Raw genomic sequence first — 20,945 nt, forward strand, 5'->3', positions numbered from 1 at the left:
GGCATTGGGCTAAGCACTTTACAACTATTATTTCATATGATCCTTAAAATAACCCCAAGAGGCAGGTGCTATTATTATCCCCATTTTACAAATGAAGAAACTGAGACAAACTGAAGTTAAGTGACTTGCCTAGGGACACACAGCTATACTATGTCTGAGGCTGCACTTGAACTCAAATTTTCTTGACTCCAGGACTGATGCTCCATCTCCTCTGTCATCCAGCTGCCCCATATGTCACTCCCTACTCCCAATCCCATCAGCGGTATTCTACTGTCTCTAAAATAATACGATCTCTTTGGTCCACTATCTAAGATCCTCCACTGTCTGGCTCCAACCTATCTTTGTCCTCCCTCATTTCCAATTTTTGAACATTAAGATCCTGTTAAGATAGAATACTATCTCTGCCTGATTCCCTGCTCCCATCTCTTATTACTTTCTCAGTTCTCAAATGATCTTGTACTTAGTTGTATACAAAACTATGCATATGCACATACATACACATACCCCAGTAGGATCTATGTCTGTTGAGGGATAGGGTTACATTGTTTCTACCTTTATGGCCCCAGTTCCATAAGGTCATGGGTGCTAGAAATCCATTTATAAAACTGACTGCATATTGCTGCCAAATTATTCTTCCTTAAAAAAAATACATTTTTATTATGCCACTTCTCTATTAAAAAATTTGCCATAGTTCCCCACTCTCTTTTATGTCAGGCTTCAACTCTTCAACTCGGAAATTAAAAAGACCCACATTCTGCCTTCACTTTTTTCTGTCTACTTTCTTTCCACTACTAAAAACATTAGCTTTTCTAGTAGGCCAGTCTCCCCATATCTAGTTTCATCATCTCAAAAGCTACATTAGTTTCTATTTCTCTAATCCTGACTCCTATGGCCCAGAAGGCTATCCTCTACCCCTTCCAAAATACCTGCAGCTATTCCTCAAAGAGTTAATATTGAATTATTAAACCTTCATTATTTAATACCCAATTAAAACCCTGCCTCCTTTATATTTCTTAAATTTAAGCCACACTGATCTTTTCCCTTTATAATTTCTATTTTCTGTATCATACAATTCACATTTTAATATACTACGCTATGTTTCTGAATGTGTAGTATAGTACTTTAAAAACTACAAAGCATTATAAATCTAAGTTTTTGTTATCATGTATTTTCCCCTAATGAAAGCATGAGTTCCACAGGAGAAGGGCCTCTTCTACACCTTGTTTTGTCTCTCTCCTCCAGACTGCTTGGGAATGTGTAGGTGATATTCAGCTGAACTCCTGTTCTAAGTACATCACTATATTAGAGAGGTGACTTCAACTTCTCAGGAACTTTCCCAAAAGAAGATGAGATCTGGCAAGTTCCAGAGTAATGGACTTTGTACTAGGTCAGCCACCCCAAATGCAGAGGGGCTCACCAACATGTTGGCCAAAGGGTGATGAATTTTGTAGGTATTGCAACTCATAAAGACCACCCACTAAACTATGTAGTACTTCATAGGAAGTACCAATCTAACAAAAACATATATTCTAGAAATAGTGAAATATTTAAGTGATAAATTTTCACCATTAGCTAGGTCATTATATCCAACCAATGTACAATGTTATGATATCTCCCCAAACAACTATTCAACTTAAATCTCAATTAAATTTAACTGGAATAATGACATCTTAGTAACCCAAAAGCACACCCATTACATCAGCAAATTATTTAGTTCTGGGTCACAGGTCCCAAAACTCTTAATGCTATTTTAAAAATAATGATAATTTGAAATATTTTTCTCCTTACTAGTTAATTCAAATCTCATTCTACATTTCCTTAAAAGTTTTTTTGAGGGGGTGGAGCAAAGATGGCGGCATGGAAACAGGAAAACTCCATGGTCTCCCCCCATAACCACCTCAAATACCTATAAAAAAATGACTCTAAACAAACTTTAGAGCTACAGAACCCACAAAGTGACAGAGGGAAACAAATCTCCCATTGAAGGCAGGCCCACAGGGTGACAGGAAGAGTCGATCCCAGCACCCTGGAAGCCAAGCCCAGCCCCCTGTGAAGCCCACAGTTTTAGCCCCAGGGCAGCCCCAACCAGCAGCGGCTGTACTTTTGGAGAGTGGATCACCAGAAGCTGTGGAAATTTCCAGAAATATCAACCATAAATGCCAAAGACAAAGTAAAAAGTCAGTATGTACTCTGTGGGAACAGGGGGACTGAGAGCGAAGTTCAGCCTCTACCCCCAGTGCGAGAAGTGGCAAAGGGCCTGCAACTATGCAGCCCCAGCAGCTTGGTTGCTTCAGAGCTCCTGGCTTGCAGATCATAGGGGGACTAATCGACCATTCTGAGGGGTAATCTCTTCCTTTAACTTGCTTGGATCAGGATCACTGTCTTGGGTGTAGGTCCTGGGGTGTATGACCAGGTGCCAGAGCCTGTGGAGGCTTCTGAGAAGGCACCCAATTAATACTTCCTGCAGCTGTGAAAACCCCAGAAATTTGGGACAAAGCTCTCCTCTCTGGAAACAGAGTTCTACTGTGGCAAAAAGCTTAAAAGTCAAGAAATTGAGTGGTAACATGAGCAAGCAAAGGAAGCAAAGCAAGCACAGAAGTCAAACCTTAGATTTCTTTTTTGGGGACAAAAAGGATCAAAGCATGGAACGGGAGGGAGACAACAAAGTCAGAACTCCTGCACCACAAGCTTCCAAGAAAAATATGGATTGGTTACAGGCCATGGAGGAGCTCAAGAAGGATTTTGAAAACCAAGTAAGAGAAGTGGAGGAAAAACTGGGAAGAGAAATGAGAATGATGAAACAAAATCACGAAAAGAGAGTCAACAACCTGACTAAAGAAAATAACAGCTTAAAAAATAGACTAACTCAAATGGCAAAAGAGACTCAAAAAGCCAATGAGGAGAAGAATGCCTTAAAACGCCAAATTTGCCAGATGGAAAAAGAATTTCAAAAGCTCACTGAAGAGAATAACTCCTTCAGAATTAGACTGGAGCAGATGGAAGCTAATAACTTTATGAGAAATCAAGATACTATAAAACAGATCCAAACAAATGAAAAAATAGAAGGCAATGTGAAATATCTCATTAGAAAAACCACTAACCTGGAAAATAGATCCAGGACAAATAATTTAAAAATTATTGGACTACCTGAAAGCCATGATCAAAGAAAGAACCTAGAAATCATACTCCAAGAAATTCTCAAGGAAAACTGCCCTGATGTTTTAGAACCAGAGGGCAAAATGGAAATTAAAAGAATTCACGGACCACCTCTTGAAAAAGATCCCAAAAAGAAAACTCCTAGGAATGTTATAGAGAGGTTCTGGAGTTCCCAGATCAAGGAGCAAATATTACAAGCAGCCAAGAAGAAACAATTTGAATATTGTGGAAACACAATCAGGATAACATAAGATCTAGCAGCTTCCACATTAAGGGATCAAAGGGCTTGGAATAGGATATTCCAGAGGTCAAAGAAGCTAGGATTAAAACCAAGAATCACCTACCCAGCAAAAATAAGTATAATGTTTCAGGAGAAAATATGGTCATTCAATGAAACAGAGGACTTTCAAGCATTCATGATGAAAAAACCAGAGTTGAATAGAAAATCTGACACTCAGATACAAGAAGCATGAGAAGGTAAACAGGGAAAAGAAATCATAAGGAACTTATCAAAGTTGAACTATTTACATTCCTACATGGAAAAACAATAATTGTAACTTAACGAAACTTTTCTCAGTATGAGGATAGTTTAAAGGAATATAAATGTATAAATATATGTATACATATACATATGATATAAATATATGTATACATATATACATATAACATAAATATATGTATACGTGCATATATGTCTGTATAGGAGCATATATGGGCGTATGAATACATATGTGAGTGTATGTATATATGTGTACAGGTATGCACAGGATCAATTAGAATAGGAAGGGATGATACTTAAAAAAATAAAATTAAGAGGTGAGAGAGGAATATAATGAGAGGAGACAGGGAGAGACAGAATAGGCTAAATTATTTCATATAAAAGAGGCAAGGGAAAACTTACAATGGAGGGGAGGAACAGGAAGGCAAAAGGGAATGGGTCAACCTTACTCTCATTGAATTCGGCTTAAAGAGGGAATAACATACACACTAAATTGGGTATCTTACCCTACAGGAAAGTAAGAGGAAAGGGGATAAGAGGGGGATGATAGAAGGAAGGGTAGATTGAGGGGTGGGGGTAGTTAGAAGCACACACTTTTGAAAAGGAATAGGGTCAAAGTAGAAAATGGAACAAGTGGGGTGCGGGATAGGATGGAGGGATATATAATCAGTCTTTCACAATATATCCACTATGGAAATATTTTGCTTAACTACACATGTACAACCTATATTGAATTGCTTATCTTCCCAGTAAGCGTGGGTAACGAGGGAAGAAGGGAAAGAATCTGGAATTCAAAGTTTTAAAATCAAATGTTTAAGAAAAAAAGTTTTTTTGGAGTTTTTCCCTTTGTCCCCTCTGGGGAAAGGAGAAGGAAGGTAAGGTTGGAGACCAATGTAGGAAAAGAGTTGTAGTGGTTTTCTTTTTTTTAAGACCTTCATAGAATTCATTCATAAGCAAACCCTCTCTTTACAAGGCAGTTGCATAGACAACTTTTATGGCTAAATTATAAACTCCAGAATATCTCAGGGTTTATAATGACTACACTAGAAGATTCAGAACTACAACTGTGCAAGAAGCCACTACTATAATTACTCACTATTGGAGAAAGATTTTTGCTACAGTTATGGCAAAAAGCATAACAGTATTAAATCACAGAAGGTTGCAAAACACTAAATTTGTTCTTGTTTTGCCATAAGAACCAATCAATATTGACCACAAGAGGCCGATGCACTGAATGGCTGCAGGTGTCCAGAGAAAGCTTTCTTTCCCTGAAACCACTCTGTGACCAGAAATGGGAGTACTTACAGCTTCGTGACTACATCATTCTCTGATCAGTTACCTTCATTCAATGTTACTACACTCCTTGCTGTAAAACTAATCATAGCAGGGCCACATTAGGCTGGAGGAACACAGGCAGATCTGTTTAATTAGTTTATCAATACTAGTACATCAAACTTCATGAGTTATTGACTAAAACCTTTGATTATTTTTGTGCTATAATGACTGATTTCTTACTAGGTCACTTTTGGTATATTTTGACATCTAATGACATATGCCGAACAGCCAACTGAGCCTAGGGCAGCATGCATTTAGAAAAATGAAATTTATAGAACACACTTTGGTAACAATGAAACATCTTTCAATTCTCTGAAAATAAATAAAAAGTCTCTAACAGTTTTCCTTTAATGTCAGATGATTAAACATGGCTCAAGGAATAAAAATTATAAGTTATTTTTGGGACAAGAAAGCTGAAATATGAAATAAAATACTACAGGAAAAGAACATTAGCAATTATGCTTACTGTGATAACATTATAGAACACTAAATTATATATCAAACTTTGCACCACAAAGAAAAAGATATTACTGATTACTTCCAACTGACAGTCTTTAAAGTTACCACTTCTGTTCTTAAAATTATATTACTAATCAATGATATTTATACTCCTTCTAAAGTTAAGAGGTCTTACATAATCAGCAGCACCCAGGTTTCAGTCATTCAATAGCAGCATCAGCATATAATTTCTTATGTGGAACAAAGAGAACAAAAGTTTATTACAAGGGACTAATCAATTCATTGCCATCCTTAGCCCCCTTTTCCCCAGTGATGAAAATTTAGGAATATTATTTGGTTTATATAAACCAATCTGTTCTTTTTAAGAAGAAGTTACATTCAAAACACAAGTTTAAAAACTTCAATGAAATTCCAGATTGATAAGGATAAATTTCATAATGAATTCTTAAAAGAGCAGAAAAGGATAAGATTCAAAACTATCAACTATAAGGAAATACATTAAGAAAAAAATAAGCCAAATTATACACACTAGAGAGAATCTGAGTTATCAATTATAATCAAGGAGATGTAAAAATCACTGGAGAATGTTCCCTGAAGACGTGCCGAACTTAAAAAAATTAACACTCATCTGAAAAGATGAAAACTAAGGGGGGGCTGAAAGGGCACACAGGGAGGGTTGCTGATCATGATCAAAGTCTACCAAATTGCTAAAGATATGGATGGTCAAGGTGAACACAGGATTTTTCATTAAAATCTGTCATACTACTAAGGAAAAAGCCACTGGAACTTGAAAGATAAGTTTAAGATATAAGATACAAATAAAAAGCAGTATTACTTTTCAATAAGAGGTGGCACAGATGAGAAAATATAAATAATGTTTTAAACAAATGAATAAATATATATTAAAAACCTGGTATTAAGAAAAATATGTATTCTTTGGGGGTATCAACTGACCTTTTAAAGTTGACATAATCACAAGCAATTCTCACACACAAAACATTCTTAGACTTATCATACAAGAGAATAGATTATTAGGCTGATTAGATAATGGTGTTTCTTACTTCTATTCCCTCTAAAGGACAAACTGGACTCACTATAGCTGTCAACCATTTTTAGTAAATATAGAAACATATAAGTAATAGAAATAAAAGTTCTCCAAATACACATCTAAAGGCTATCCCTTATGGTGAACTGGAACACCAACTATTAATGACTTACTATAATACATGAAAGATTAATTGCTCAATTCTTCATATATTGAGTAGAAGATGCTTCCCTATGGGGGAAATGGTCTCATGAATCCTGAGTAAAGGATAGATAGACAGACAGATAAAAAGGCAATGTCACCTTTACATTTGTTTCTAACCTAATTATGGATCTCAGCATAGAAGAAACTACAGAGGTAATTTATTTTAATATCTCTCTGAATGACTCCCCCCTATACCTAAGACTGACAAGTCATCTAGCCTCAGCCTCTCCAGTGAGAGAGAACACATTACCTATCAAGAAAGGCTATTTTACTAATTTAAGGCTGCTAGATTTTACTAATTTAAGGCTGCTAGATTATCTCATTCAAGAAGAGTCGCCACACTTCCAAACTTTGCTGAACTAATCAGCTCAGCAAAGGATTCCTCAAATCAATCTCAATTACCTTCTTAAAAAAATAAAAATTCTAATTCTATTTTAGCTTTTGTTCCCCCCAAGATTAAATTAATATCAGCATAAAATGCTTTCATCTTTGTTATGAGTAAAACTAAAATCTTTATCCTCTACAGTTTCTACATCTACATCCCTTGCGATTTTGGACAATTCTGGCAACTCAGAGTTTATGTATCTCATAAATTTTCTCTGGGTAAGTAAGAAGAGGGTACCACATCCAAAACAGCACAGACCACATGCTCTGCAAGTATCACTAAAAGTCTCTCCCCCCACCCCCAATGGCTGAAAGTTTAATTGTTGTTTTCATTCTCATAGACTCTACACACTGGGGATATGTCATGGGTTAAGTCATCTGGCACAGGCTGAGAAGGAAAGGCTGTGGCAAGAAGGACTAGGGATGCAACAGCCTCACTGTGCTCCACGCTGGTGAGACTCTATCTGGAGTGCAGTGCTTAATTCTGGGCACCACAATTTAAAGAAACTGTAAGCTAGAGAGTATCCAGAAGAGGACAGCCAGGATGATGAAGGGCAATGGATACAACATCATAGCAAATTGGCGGAAGGAACTAAGAATGTTTGGCCTAGAGAATGATAATTGTGTCTTCAAGTCTATGTGGAGAACTGCCATGTGGAAAATTTGTTCTGGACATGAGTCCTTTTTCCCTTTAATTCTCATGGCATCCTCTCTGAGATCACCTCCAATTTATCAAGTATATATCTTGTTTAAATGCTGTGTACTGTCTCCTCCGTTTGATTACCAGCTTCTAGAGGGTAGGGACTATTTCTGCCTTTGCATTCATCCGCACAGTGACTAGCACACAGCAGGAAGAAAATCATTCATCAGGTCTGTTATAGGAGGATTCCTTTCACATATGGGATGGATTAGTGTAATGGGAATGGGAATCTGAAGATCGTCCCTGCCCCTTGGCCCTTGACAGACTTAAGTGAATCTGAGAACCTTCCCTGATTTGAAAATGTACTCTGCCCCCTAATAGGCTGAATGTGGTCACCTAGAGCCTCTGGCAGGAGGCTTGTTTTTCAGAATGCCCACACCTTGTTACTTTGTGATTGGGCAGTGGGTCAAGAGGGTTGTGACATTCTCTGACCCAGGAAAAGGCTATATATACCCTGATGTGAGGTTCTGCTTTGGGACTCACTTTGGGAAGAGTTATCTGATTTGGCCAGATGAGACTCTGGGAAGCCATTGAGTACCCAGGTCTTTGGAAACCCAGATGTTGGTGCTTCCCTCTCTGCTAACTAACTAGGTATGGATATAATGGTCAGACAGCTGGAAGCCGTGTCTGCTGGTCTGTTTCTCTGTAGTTTTTTGTCTGTTTGTATTCTCTGAAGTTCAGGGTGCTGATTTTTCCCGCCGAACTAGGTAAATGATATATGTTTAATTAAAGATTGTTAACCCAATTTTTGAGTTGCTTTCCTTTAGAAAAGCAGATCTAAGAACCTGTGCTAGCAGCCATCCTGGGCATGCTAGGGTGCTTACTGTTACAATTAGATGACTGCTGTGACCCCTTTCAGCTCTCAAATTTTGTAAGTTTCCATGGGAAATGAATATATGTAACATATATAATAATACATACATAAATAAATACAAAATCACTTCAGGAGTGTGGTACAAGCAATTAGGATAGCAAGAAATGCCTTAAGGAGTTGAACTCTGATAGGGATTCTGAAAAATGCCAGTACAGTGTATATTCCAAGTATGAAGAAAAAGGAAGTAATGTATGTGGAGAACAATACAGTTCTGCTGTTGAACAAAGGACATGTTCTTATTATAGTGGCTAAGAAGTTAAATATCTAGAACAGGGGTCAGTAAATCCTGGGTCAAATCTATCTACTGCCTGTTTCTGAGCAGACCCTAGCCACAAATGGTTTTTACATTTTTCAATACAATAAAACTTTATTTTAAAATGTAAAAGTCATTCTTAGCTTGTGGGCCATAGAAGAACAGGAGGCCATAGTTTACCAAGCTCTCATATGAAACAGAATGGACTAGGTCCAAGTGGGAAAAAGAAAGCTCTTTAAGATTTGCAAAGTGTTCCCTAAATGTCATTATACATTATTCACATACATTGGAAGGCAGTATATTGCAGTGGGGAAAGTCCTGCATTTGGAATCAGATGAAGTAGGCTCAAATTCTGGTTCTACCATTTAACACTCTGGGACCCCTCAGTTTCAGCATTTACAAAATGAGAGCGTAGAACTAGTTGATTTTAAAGGGCCTTTCTAGACCTAAATCGGTGATCCTATGATTCCTTCAATAAATCTGCAATAAACACTAACTTCAGCTTTGTCTTTGGGATTACTTAGCATCATTTCTACAAGCGTTTATCTCAAGAAATACAGGGAAAAACAAGGGACAAAAGGAAGAATACTTTCACAGTCACAAATAGCAGGAATCACTACAGAACACACCAAATATTAGGTAGAGAAGATCGCCATCAGAAGACCAAACTAATGCTAAGCTGGCAGAAAACAGGTAGTATTGCCTAGAGAATAACACTAGGAATATACACAAAGAAGGTTAAAGATAGAAAGGTCCAATATATACCACAATATTTACAGCAGTCCTTTTTGTGGAAGAAATGGAAACAAAGTAGATACCCATACACTGTGAAGGAAAGGGAAAGGAAATAAGCATTTATGTAGCTCCTACTATGTGCAAGGCACTGTGCTAAGTACTTTACAAATATCTCATCTGAGTGAAGAACAGCTAAACTAAATGTAGTACATGAATATCATGTAATAAACTATAAGAAATGATGAATATGATAAATACAGAGAAGAATGTGAAGACTTACATGAACTGATACAAATGGAGCAAGTAGAAGTAGGAAAACAAAATACACAATGACAGCAATGTAAATAGAACAAATAGCAAAAGGAAAAGAAAGGAAAGGCAGAAGAAAGAAAGAATACAAATGCTGTGAAATTATGTATGCAGGCTTGGCCCCAAAGACTATATGACACAATGCACCTTAACTACAGAGGTAAAGGACTATGGGTATGAAATATTGTATGTGCTATAAACTTGGCTGATGTGTTTGTTGGTTTTGCTAAATTGTCTTTTTTATCTTTCTTTTTTAAGTTTCCATCCATTCATTCATTCAAAAGATAATTTTTAAGAGATGGAAAAGGTAAACAACAGATTTAGAAATTAATATGATACCAAAAAAAGGCATCAGTAATAATTTTTTAACTATTTAAAATGCTTTCCCTTCCTTTTTCCTTTTAATTCATATAAAATCAGAGACAAAGTTAAATTATCATAGAGGAAGAATCAAGTTTGTTTTGTGACATAATATCCTGAAAACACGACAATATACAGAGAGCTTTACCTATACAAGTAGTTCAATTATAGCTAAAATGGCCTCCTTGTGTTATAAATAACCCAAGCACAAAACTTCAAGTTCACCTTTGACTCCTCCAGGAGTTCTTAACCTTTTTTTTGTGAACCTCCTCTGGGGGGTAGGGATGGAGGAGAGAGAAATGGAGAGATAGAGAGACAGAGAGAGAGAAAGCATCAGAGTTCACCTGCCTAAACTTTATCCCTTTTCAAGCTCTAGCTCAAGTCCAATAGTCACTTTTAACCGAATGACCAGGACAGTTAATTTCTCCTTCCTCCACATTATTGCATCATTTATCCTTCATATACTGGAACTTAATATATGCTATTACATAATTTCAGTTAACCTTTTCATGTATGTATGCCTTAAGGTCAGCGGCTATATGTTCTTTATATGTCCCATAGTTCTCAGAATTGTGATATATATGTATGTATGTATATGTAAGTATGTATAATATATATAAATTGTATGTATATGTGTATATGTATATAAATTGATCACTCAAATGTTTGTTGAATTTATTGACCAACATTAGGAGGATCAAAACTCTCTTATGGGTTAGTTTCAAATATTACAGCAGTCCTTTTTGTGGAAGAAATGGAAACAAAGTAGATACCCATACACTGTGAAGGATAGGGAAAGGAAATAAGCATTTATGTAGCTCCTACTATGTGCAAGGCACTGTGCTAAGTACTTTACAAATATCTCATCTGAGTGAAGAACAGTGCTTTGTCCTATGCGCACAAGGATCTCAAGCCTCTAAACTTACAGGTACAAAATACATAACTGCTATAAGAATGCTGTGTAAAAAGAAAGAGAAATCAACAAATTCATGTGACATGCTGCCCCAATATACCTGCTTTAGTGAGAAAATGGTCTTAATCAGTTCTCTGAACAAACATTAATCTGCTTTCCCACCCCTTGTGTCCCAGCAAGAATGTATTTTGACAAGTCAAATATAAAAACCAGTTAATTTAATCTACTTCCTAAATTGGCATCAATGGTTCAAAATAGATTTTTGGTTTTATCATCAGATGTTAGTCAACTCTAAAAATGATTTACAATAACACTTACTATTCATTGTGATGGCAATATTCACCTAGCTAAGCTATACAATTTATTAACTGTCTTAGAGGAGAGTAAATTAGGTTTTACTTAGTTTATGTTCAAAAGCAGTACCAAAAATCAAATATAAAAAAATATCCTCCATTGCAAATTATTCTAATCAAGTTGGCATATAAGGAAAAATAGTTTATGCATGGAAATTTTTCATTTTCTAAAAATTCTTTAAAAATTTATTTTCTAAGTACTAGATTCTGAATGTCTCTATTCAAGCTTCCTTTAAAAATGTATTTCTTCTACATATGTGAAAAAACTATTAATGTGGTAATGATTCCTGATTCGATAGTTCTAAGTGCTAAAACAATGGCTAGTGTTTAGTTTAGTCTTGTCATTGTAATCATAGCAATATATTATATACAACTAATATGTAAGTGCTCTGATTCACCTATTTGTATCAAAAATTCAACTGTCATACCTAGTTCATGGTTATTTTATTGACTCAATTTACCATGTACTTATATAGTCTCTTCACTACAATTCATCTTCTTTTAAAAAATGGAAATTATTTAAACACTGACTATAAAATTTTCTAGCAATATTTTGTTCATCTCCATATATTTAGCTACTGAAATTTTCTTTTAACTCCAGGGGCTGTGGGTAGAGTGAAAAAGAGAGAGAAAGAAAGAAATTAATGAATCTCCAAATATATAACAGAAAAACAGGAGAAAAATTCTATATGAGAATTAGGAGACAGTTTCAAGTGAATTAATGATTAACATTTTTTAAATCTAACAGAACTGTTTTTTTTAAAAAGGATTGAGAAAAAAAGTTATTTGATTCGAAAACAGCATCTTTTTCTATAAAGACAATGCACTCTGGAGCACTGCTTCCAAAGTAACTGAGTTCTGCATTTTGGTATACATCAAATTCTGATATCCTACATTTCCCATGTCCCTTTTGGTGATTTTTGAACAAGGAAGTAAAGGGAATGGTAACAACAGTTAGGATAGAGAAGAAGGAAAGAACACCTGTGTGTATATATAGATATATTTCTGTATATCTTCATATAGAGTATGTACATAAATATAAAATATATAATATGTATATCATGTAACATAGATACATAGATACACACATGTAATATACATAAATACTTAAATGTATCTGAGATCTCATCAACATGGATTGATAAGACCATAATCCATCTACACATTCATTACAGATGGAGAACTAAAAGAGGGGACATCTATTTCAACTCCCTCATTTTAAAGATGAAAAAACTGAGCCCAAGAGGGATTTTAAATTACTTCTCAAAAACCGTATACTACATGGCAGTCCTGGAATTTGAACCTGGGTCCCCTGACTCCAAAATCCACGATACATGACCTCCCTTATCATCCTATCCAACTCTATCCATGTCCTCCCATTAACCCTCCAGGAGGTATACACCCAAAATGCTGGGGGGATCTTCCTCTACTGAGTGATTTTGTGGATAACAATGGAGCATAATGCCTATTCAGTGATTATCTCTTTCTCTTGCAGCAAGATCAGCCCAAGTTCAGTTTCAGTCTAAGTTCTCATAATTAAAATGTCCTGTGGTGGCTAGGTGGTGCAGTGAATAGAGCACTGTCCTTGGAGTCAGGAGGAACTGAGTTCAAATTCAGCCTCAGACACTTACTAGCAGTGTGACATTGGGCAAGTCACTTAACCCCAATTGTCCTGAGTTCCTCCATCCAAATAGGGGAAAAAAAAAAAACAATTAAAATGTCCTTCACTTTGTGTCCCTTGTAAAGAGGGGGTAATTAAATTTTCCTTTTTAATTTTAATACATTTTATTGAAACCGTTTGTCTTTCCATGACAATCATTTCTACCCATTCCTAATCAAGGACAAGGTAAGGTATATTAGAAATATGTTGCAGTCTACCCATACCCAATTTTGCAGCTGTCCACTGCTCTTTGGGTAACACTAAACTTTTAATTTTTTCAAGGACTGTGGTATCCCAAGGCTTACAGCAATATAGCATAAACAAAAGAAATCTAACGCTAAAAAGATATGCTTTTGTTTCAAAAAGTAATCATTAAAAATACTACACAGTTTCCCAGGAGCAATATAACTCACTTACCTTATCATATTTAAATCTAGGGCTTAAGTGACTGTCATATGTGCATGTATATATACGTGTATGTATATGACAGACAGGAGAGCAATATAAGTAAATAGATGGACTACCCATATTCAAACTTTTTCTTCATAAAAAGCCAAGCTTTTTTTGAGTGATCAAAGATTCAAGAGTTTCTTACAATCAGCACAATACCATCCACAAAGAGGAACATCTGAAGGACTTTATCATCTATAAGGAATCCTCTTTCCATCAAAATGTATTTTTCAAAGTCATAGAATACCACAGGATCTGAAGAATTATGGTAGGCTGTAATATATTATCAGAGAATTATGCAAGAGAAATGGTATGAAGGACACGTTTTAGACAAATGTTTGACTGGAGAGGCAGATGTCATCATCTCATTTATTGTTTCCAAGTATTAAGATATGTGGCAATTTAAAGGAGGGTCTTATCAAATTCTTCCTAGAAATCAGAAGAAGACTTATCAGGTGATTAGATGGTCAGATGTAGAAGCCTTGCAACCTTGTGACCATCTCAGAAGAAGTCAATCAGTGGCACAAAGAGGAATCCCCCACTAAATTAAGAGTTCTCTCCTTTGGGGTCAGGACCAAATAAGGAACATTTCCCCCAAATATGAATGGTTGTGGAGCTTGTTAGAACCCGTAAGAGCCATCAAATGCCATCTGCTAAAATGGAGAGCCAAGGTGAGGCCCTTATGAGAACAGCAGAGTTTTGGGGAGTGAGTCTACTACTAATCTAGACATGGAAATCATGATACCATATTGCAGTGGGCACAAACCATATTATTCCTCCAACTAAAGACGGCAATTATTTCAGCCCACTGGTACTCTTTACGCCAATCAGAGCACCTAGTTAACTTACATGGTTCTCAACCTCCCTCCCAATGGAAAACCGGCTCCCTTCTCCATTTAAAGACTAAAGGTTTGCCCCAAACAAACAACAGCTTCACTGTCGTGCTCCCGAGTAGCGCGTCTGTGTCCACCTTCTATAAACTGTAAGCATAGTTCTTCCCACAACATTCTTTAACTCCCTTCTCTGTATCTCTACACTGGCTATGCCCAATGCCTGGAATACCTCTTTATCTCTGCCTCCTGACATTTCTGGTTTCCTTCAGAACTCAGCTCAGGTATCACCTTCTCCGTGAAGTCTTTCCTGACAGCCCTAGCTTCCAGTACACTCCCTACCTTCTATTCATTATGTCTCTAAATTGGAAGGGAAAGGAATAACAAGCATTTACTATGTGCCAGGTGAGGCAGCTACATGGCTCAGTGCCTAGAGTGCTGACTACCTGAAGTCCAGAAGACCTAAGTTCAAATCTGACCTCAGTCACTTACTAGCTGTATGATCCTAGACAAATCATTTAATCTATTTATTTTTATCCACTGCAGAAGGAAATGGTAAACCAAGTATCTTTGTCAAGAAAACCCCAAGGACAGTATTGGCACACGATGGAGTCATGAAGAATTGGTTACAACTGAACTGATTGATATGTGCCAGGCACTATGCTAAGTGCTTTTACAAATATTTTATTTGATCCTCACAATCCTGCAAAGTATGTGTTATTGTTCCCATTTTACAATTAAGGAAACCGAGGCTGAGAGGTTAAGCCCAGGCCCACACATATAGAAAGCAGCTGAGGCTGGCTTTCAACTCAAGTTCTTCCTCACCTCAGGGCTAGCATTCTACCCACTGAACACCTAACTGCCTGCACTGATATATATTTCACTTCGATCTCTGTCTCCTGAACCCTCAGGATCAAGTCTACCATGCACATGGTAAACACTTAATAAATGTTTGTTGACTAAATGAAGAAGACAACTTGATTTGTTCCATGAAACAATAGTTCTTGTTGCCTTAGGATACATTATACCAATTCCATCAATTCTTTTATTTGCCTTGCCAAGGAGAATCCTTGAGTATCTTTCAATTTAGCTGCAATTTCTTTTTTTTATTATTATTTTATTGGTTAATTTATTTATTTTTAGTTTTCAATATTCATTTCCATAAGTTTTAAATTTTCTCCCCCTCCTTCCCACTCCCTTCCCAAGCACCATGCAATATGATATAGGCTATACAAATACATTCCTGTTAAACACATTTTCACATTACTCATGTTAGCTGAAACTTCTTGCAGTCACATGGTTTAATTTTTTATATGTCAAGATTGATATGACTAAGTTCCTCCAGTAATATGCCCACTCAGTCACTAAAAGATCTTACATTTAGAGTAATAAAAAATAACTTTGTGCACGTGAATATTCTAAAAGCTGTGTCATTCTTAGCAGCTTCTGCCCACTTTTCTGTCACTCGGACACCATTACTTGTGAAGTAGAAAGGAACATAGAGAACTGAGAGTCAATTTGTATTTGGGGGGAAGAAGGGGTCATGCATTGCCATGGGAAAATAATTTATTGCTAAGCCATCAGGTCTGCTGGCTGGTCAGTCCTCAGAAAGTTACCATAGTCTGTCATACAAGGAGTCATTCTAGACTGGTAGGACCTGCTGGAGTTTATGCTCTTTAGCTACATTCTGGCATCCAAGTAATATGACATCTATACTTACTATAGAACCTTCTATTTTCATGTCATTACATCATCCTCACTTCAACAAAATTTTATATATAAACTGTAAAAATGTATAATACAGATTTTTTTTCATGGATTGCATTTTAAATCAGTTACTTCCTGATGTACTTTAGGGAAGCAACTCAATTTCATAATCATGAAGTCATATGAATTGTTTTCTTCTGGTCATTTTTCCAAGAGACAAGAAATTCCACCCTCTATGAAATGCAGATTCCTTTTTTCGTTTTTAAATCAGAGTGGATCTTTCTGATTTTGTACTTAAATTTGGAGAGGGGGAAAGAAGTCATCATTAAACTGGGGAGATGGGTCAGAAATAGGGTTTATCTTTCTTTTGGAATCATACCTCTGTATCTAAAACAACAGACTAAATGTTACTTATTAAAAGTCAAATCTTAACAATAATAAATTATTTTGGATATTCCAAGTATTTATTACTGAAACACTGTTTAATTCATTGTTACTGGAAAGTCACCTACTAAAATATCTTAATTAGAACAATCAAAGCAGTTAGTAATTTTTTTTAAAAATATGAGAATCTGACCAGAATCAGGAGGAACGCCTGGTTTTAGATCATAAACTTCCTTTCACCCCAATACAGGATTCTCATAAATTTCGTTTTTTGAATGATGATCAGTAACGTCAATGATCCATATACAGAGGCAGAATTAGGGTTCTGTCCTTATACCAAATTCCTCCAAAGACTCTAATCCACCTGATGGTTAAATCTAAAATTGTCCTAGCTTTCCAAGAAATATTTCTACCAGGCCTGTCTCATTGGGTCAACACTATCCCCTCCACCCTAAGCCAGACGTGAAAAGGAATCTGGAAACAGGAAAATAAGACAGCATGATTTTAATCATTCTTCCAGGTAAATGCTGCTAAGTATCAGATTTCACCTTCTGCAATAACCTTAAACCAAATAAACTAGAACATCTTCATTTTGTTATAATTTATATGTGAATTTTCTCAGAGAAATTAAACCACCATTAAGTCTATGATATTTGACCTAAGAATTTTTTAAACATTTCAAAATAACTAAAAACTCTTTAATAACAAAAGAAACCACAGAAATAATATATCATAATATACCTCAATATTTTTACTGGCCACATTCTTCACAACAGCAGGAAAGAGTTCAGATGCATTTTTCCCCTTTGCAATCATCTGAAACACAAAGTATAATATTGGAGTTTTAATGTATAACATACACACATACATCCCAGAAATAATTTCAAAACAAAATGAATTTCAAGGAAAATTTACTTTATATATTACTATTATATAAGACTTGAATAATTCTGTGAATTACTAAATTACTAAATGGGTCTAATGATAAAATGCTTCTAGTTGCCAAGATTAAATATATCTTCTAAAGCCTATTCTCTTCAGTTTTATTTAGCACCTGTTACATTTATGATATTACCCTTCAAAGAAATGGAACTTTCTTAAGAAAGCAAAAGTTTGTGTTTTTTTTAAACATTTCAATATACAAAGAATAACAGAATAACTTCTGTTAGGTACAGTGTGTCCTATTTTGAATTGTAAGGAAAGTATATAGTGAAATTTCAAAGCATAACAAAGAGTGCCAATCATTTTGAAATATAGTTCTAAAATTTTCTTTTTAATTCAGAGACCTCAAGTTAGGAACTTCTGCCCTAGAATAATTATATGATACATATGTAAGCTGTTTGATATTATTTATAATTCAACAGTTCTTCGGACTGTAGTGCCTCCCAGTCAAATGCTCTGTAAATTTAAGGGAAAAAAGATCTAACTCTAAATATAGAAAAAGATTTACTGCTTTCACAGGGCTTAGAGGAAAATGCCCTTCCTTTTCACAGAATTAGGAAATCTCGAGAGTAGATTAGATACATATTCTGTACTGTCACCATGAGCTTTCTGGGAAAGCAGCAGCAACAGAGCCCTTGAGACACATCCATCCGTACCTCTTTCTTCATTCCATGGTTTGATGATATAACATTGTATGTTACCATGTTTATCCTTTCTGTGTTGTCTCTCCTTTTAGAATGGTATACCCTCTTTGAGAATATCTTTTACTTTTCTATTTGTATCCCTAGGACCTTTGCACAAAGCTCTGTACATAGCCAACACCTCATAGATACTTTTCTTTCGGGTTTTTTTTTTTTTTGCCATTTTGGAGGGCAACTGGGTTAAATAACTTGCCCAAGGTTACACGCCTAGTTTTTTTGGTTGGGTGTTAAGTGTCTGAGGCCGGAACCAAACTCAGGTCCTCCTGACTCCGGGCCAGCGTTTTACTCACTGCACCACCTAGCTGCCCATACTTTTCTTAATTTTTTAAAAGTCACTTCAAGAAATCCCACCTCATAAAAAATGTATCACAGGGGTGGCTGGGTGGCGCAGGGAATAGAAGGAGGACCTGAGTTCAAATCCAGCCTCAGACACTTAACACTTACTAGCCATGTGACCTTGGGTAAGTCACTTAACCCCAATTGCCCTGCCCTCTCCCCTCCAAGAAAGCAATAAATAAATAAATAAATGAAAATGTATCCTATTCACTTACACTGGACCCTGAACTGTTCTCTCTGAGAGTACTGTAAAAGCTAAATGGCTGAGTCAAAAGAAAAGGAGAAAATAAGAGGGTCAAAGTCCCACATATATCCTCTCCAACCCCACTGATCCCTATCATTGCTTTAATCAGGCCTCTACAATAATTTATCATAAGCAAATCATCAACTTCTACCCCTCAACTAGCAAGGACCTTCCAATTAATTCCCTTCTCCTCATAGCTTTGACTACCTCATCGTTCAACTTCTTCTATAAGTACCCACAATCTGATTTCTATCCTAACATCTACTACTGAATCTACTCTAAAATTGAAAAAAAAAAATCACACCCCAGAAAGGTTCATTGTCTGTTGCTTTGGACAAATAAAATTCAACTAATATTGGTAAAAACCAATAGCACTCACAAAGTAAAAAGCACCATACAAGCAATAAAATATTTATAAAGGACTTACAAGGGCATAATTAATAAAAACAGATACTGTTTCTATCCACCTCCACATTCACCAGAGCAGCAAAAAGATGTCCTGACAGGCAGTGGGAATTCCACAAAGCCTCAGGATCATCAAGGCTCTCTAAAAAAGTCTTTTTCTGTGTCTAATCCTCTAGCCCAAACAAATCCCAAGATTTGTCTCCTTGCCTCCTTAAACAGAAACTATGCTTGATTATGTAAAATAAATGCTGTTCCTATTATACCAAGTAATTTATATTTTATCCCAAATCACTGAATGTTTCTGAGCAGGCAAGTGATATAGCTAAAAAGGGGAATTAGGAAAATCACTTTAGCACCTGTAGAACAATGGATTTTAGATGAGACAAACTAAAGGCAGAAAGAAATTGAGAAGTTATGTTACAAAGTCCAAGTGAGAAGTGAAAAGGGCTTGAATGAGAGTGGCAGAGATGAATGGGGGAGTTTTGGCTGTAGCAAAAATTGGCAGATCTTAACAAATGCTAGGACATGACAGGTGAGGGCAATAAAAAAATTAAAAATGACTCAAGTAAAATGATAGTACCAGAAACAAAAATATGTAATTTCTAAGGAGCCAAGGAACCATACAGTTCAGGAAAAAAAAAAGGAAGAAAAGGCAACGGAAATATTTTAGACATGCTGCTGAAGGAACTGGCAGGTCATCTGAGGAGATGTCTAGGGAGGCAATTGAAATGTGGAACCAAAATTCTGAGTGAAGACTGAAGCTGAAAAAATAAATGAGAGTCATTTGTATAGAGATGATTAAACTCCCCCATATTACATGAAGAAATTACCTGCTCCCATATCTTTGCACCATTCCTTGTCCCCTGAAATCACCTATTCTCTCCTCTCTATTCATCACTCAATATCCATTTCTGAAATCACCTCTTCCAGAAAGACTGTCTTGACTAATGCTTGGACTAAAAGATTCTTGGCTTGCTATACCACAATCATTCTGAAATGTGCTAAACATATGAAAAAAGTCACTGTAGCAGGAAAAGAATGTCTCTGCTTACCCCACAACTTTTGAAGTGAATAAAACATAAGTAAGAGAAAAGGAACATTTGTGTTTTCAATGTAAACTTGGAACAGCATTATAAAGATCTTAATAAAGAAATAGTAATCAAGGAGTAAGGAAAAACAAAGATTTGTACAGTACTCTGATAAAGGATGAAAATCAGTTACTACACTGACACTGAAAAGCAACTAAAAGAATTACTCAGTAGACTTAAAGACATTATTAATTTACCTTCTTTTTTACTTTGTCTCACATTCTTTTTAAACATTCATTTAATTAGTTTTTTTAATAAATAACACTTAAGTACACTTTAGTTGCATCCCTGACCTAACAGTTTCTGGAGCACAAGTACAGTATCTTAACTATTTAAAAAATGTGTTATCTATAAAATAAAAAACATTCAGACATGGAAATTAGCTATGAAATTTTCAAGTATATTCATTTACTGTGAAATTTTGAAAATTTGGAAGAAAATGAACTAACAAAGTCCAAGTCTTGTGTGTTTCTTAAATGAAAATAAAGTGGTCATACTCAGACTCTGAAATTACATTGGTGAATATATCTATAGATCTTCACAAATAAAGCACACAATGTGTTATATCCATAAATTCAAAAGCTTCATCAACACTATCACACAATTAGAGGTGATATTC

At 35.9% G+C, this 20,945-nt stretch overlaps 1 protein-coding gene across 2 annotated transcripts in view; it reads right to left on the bottom strand.

Moving 5' to 3' along the window:
- Positions 1-20,945, bottom strand: part of AP3B1 (adaptor related protein complex 3 subunit beta 1) — a 357,386-nt gene that overhangs the window by 262,910 nt on the left and 73,531 nt on the right. For both annotated transcript variants that reach the window (XM_069096283.1, XM_069096282.1), the window contains exon 3: positions 17,352-17,426. In XM_069096283.1, the coding sequence (XP_068952384.1) occupies positions 17,352-17,426 (75 nt within the window). The remainder of the gene's footprint in view (positions 1-17,351; positions 17,427-20,945) is intronic.

Source organism: Petaurus breviceps, unplaced genomic scaffold, assembly GCF_028583685.1.
Source record: "Petaurus breviceps papuanus isolate PSGF00001 unplaced genomic scaffold, PetGlider_PUasm1.0 229, whole genome shotgun sequence".
Taxonomy (NCBI): Eukaryota; Metazoa; Chordata; class Mammalia; order Diprotodontia; family Petauridae; genus Petaurus; species Petaurus breviceps.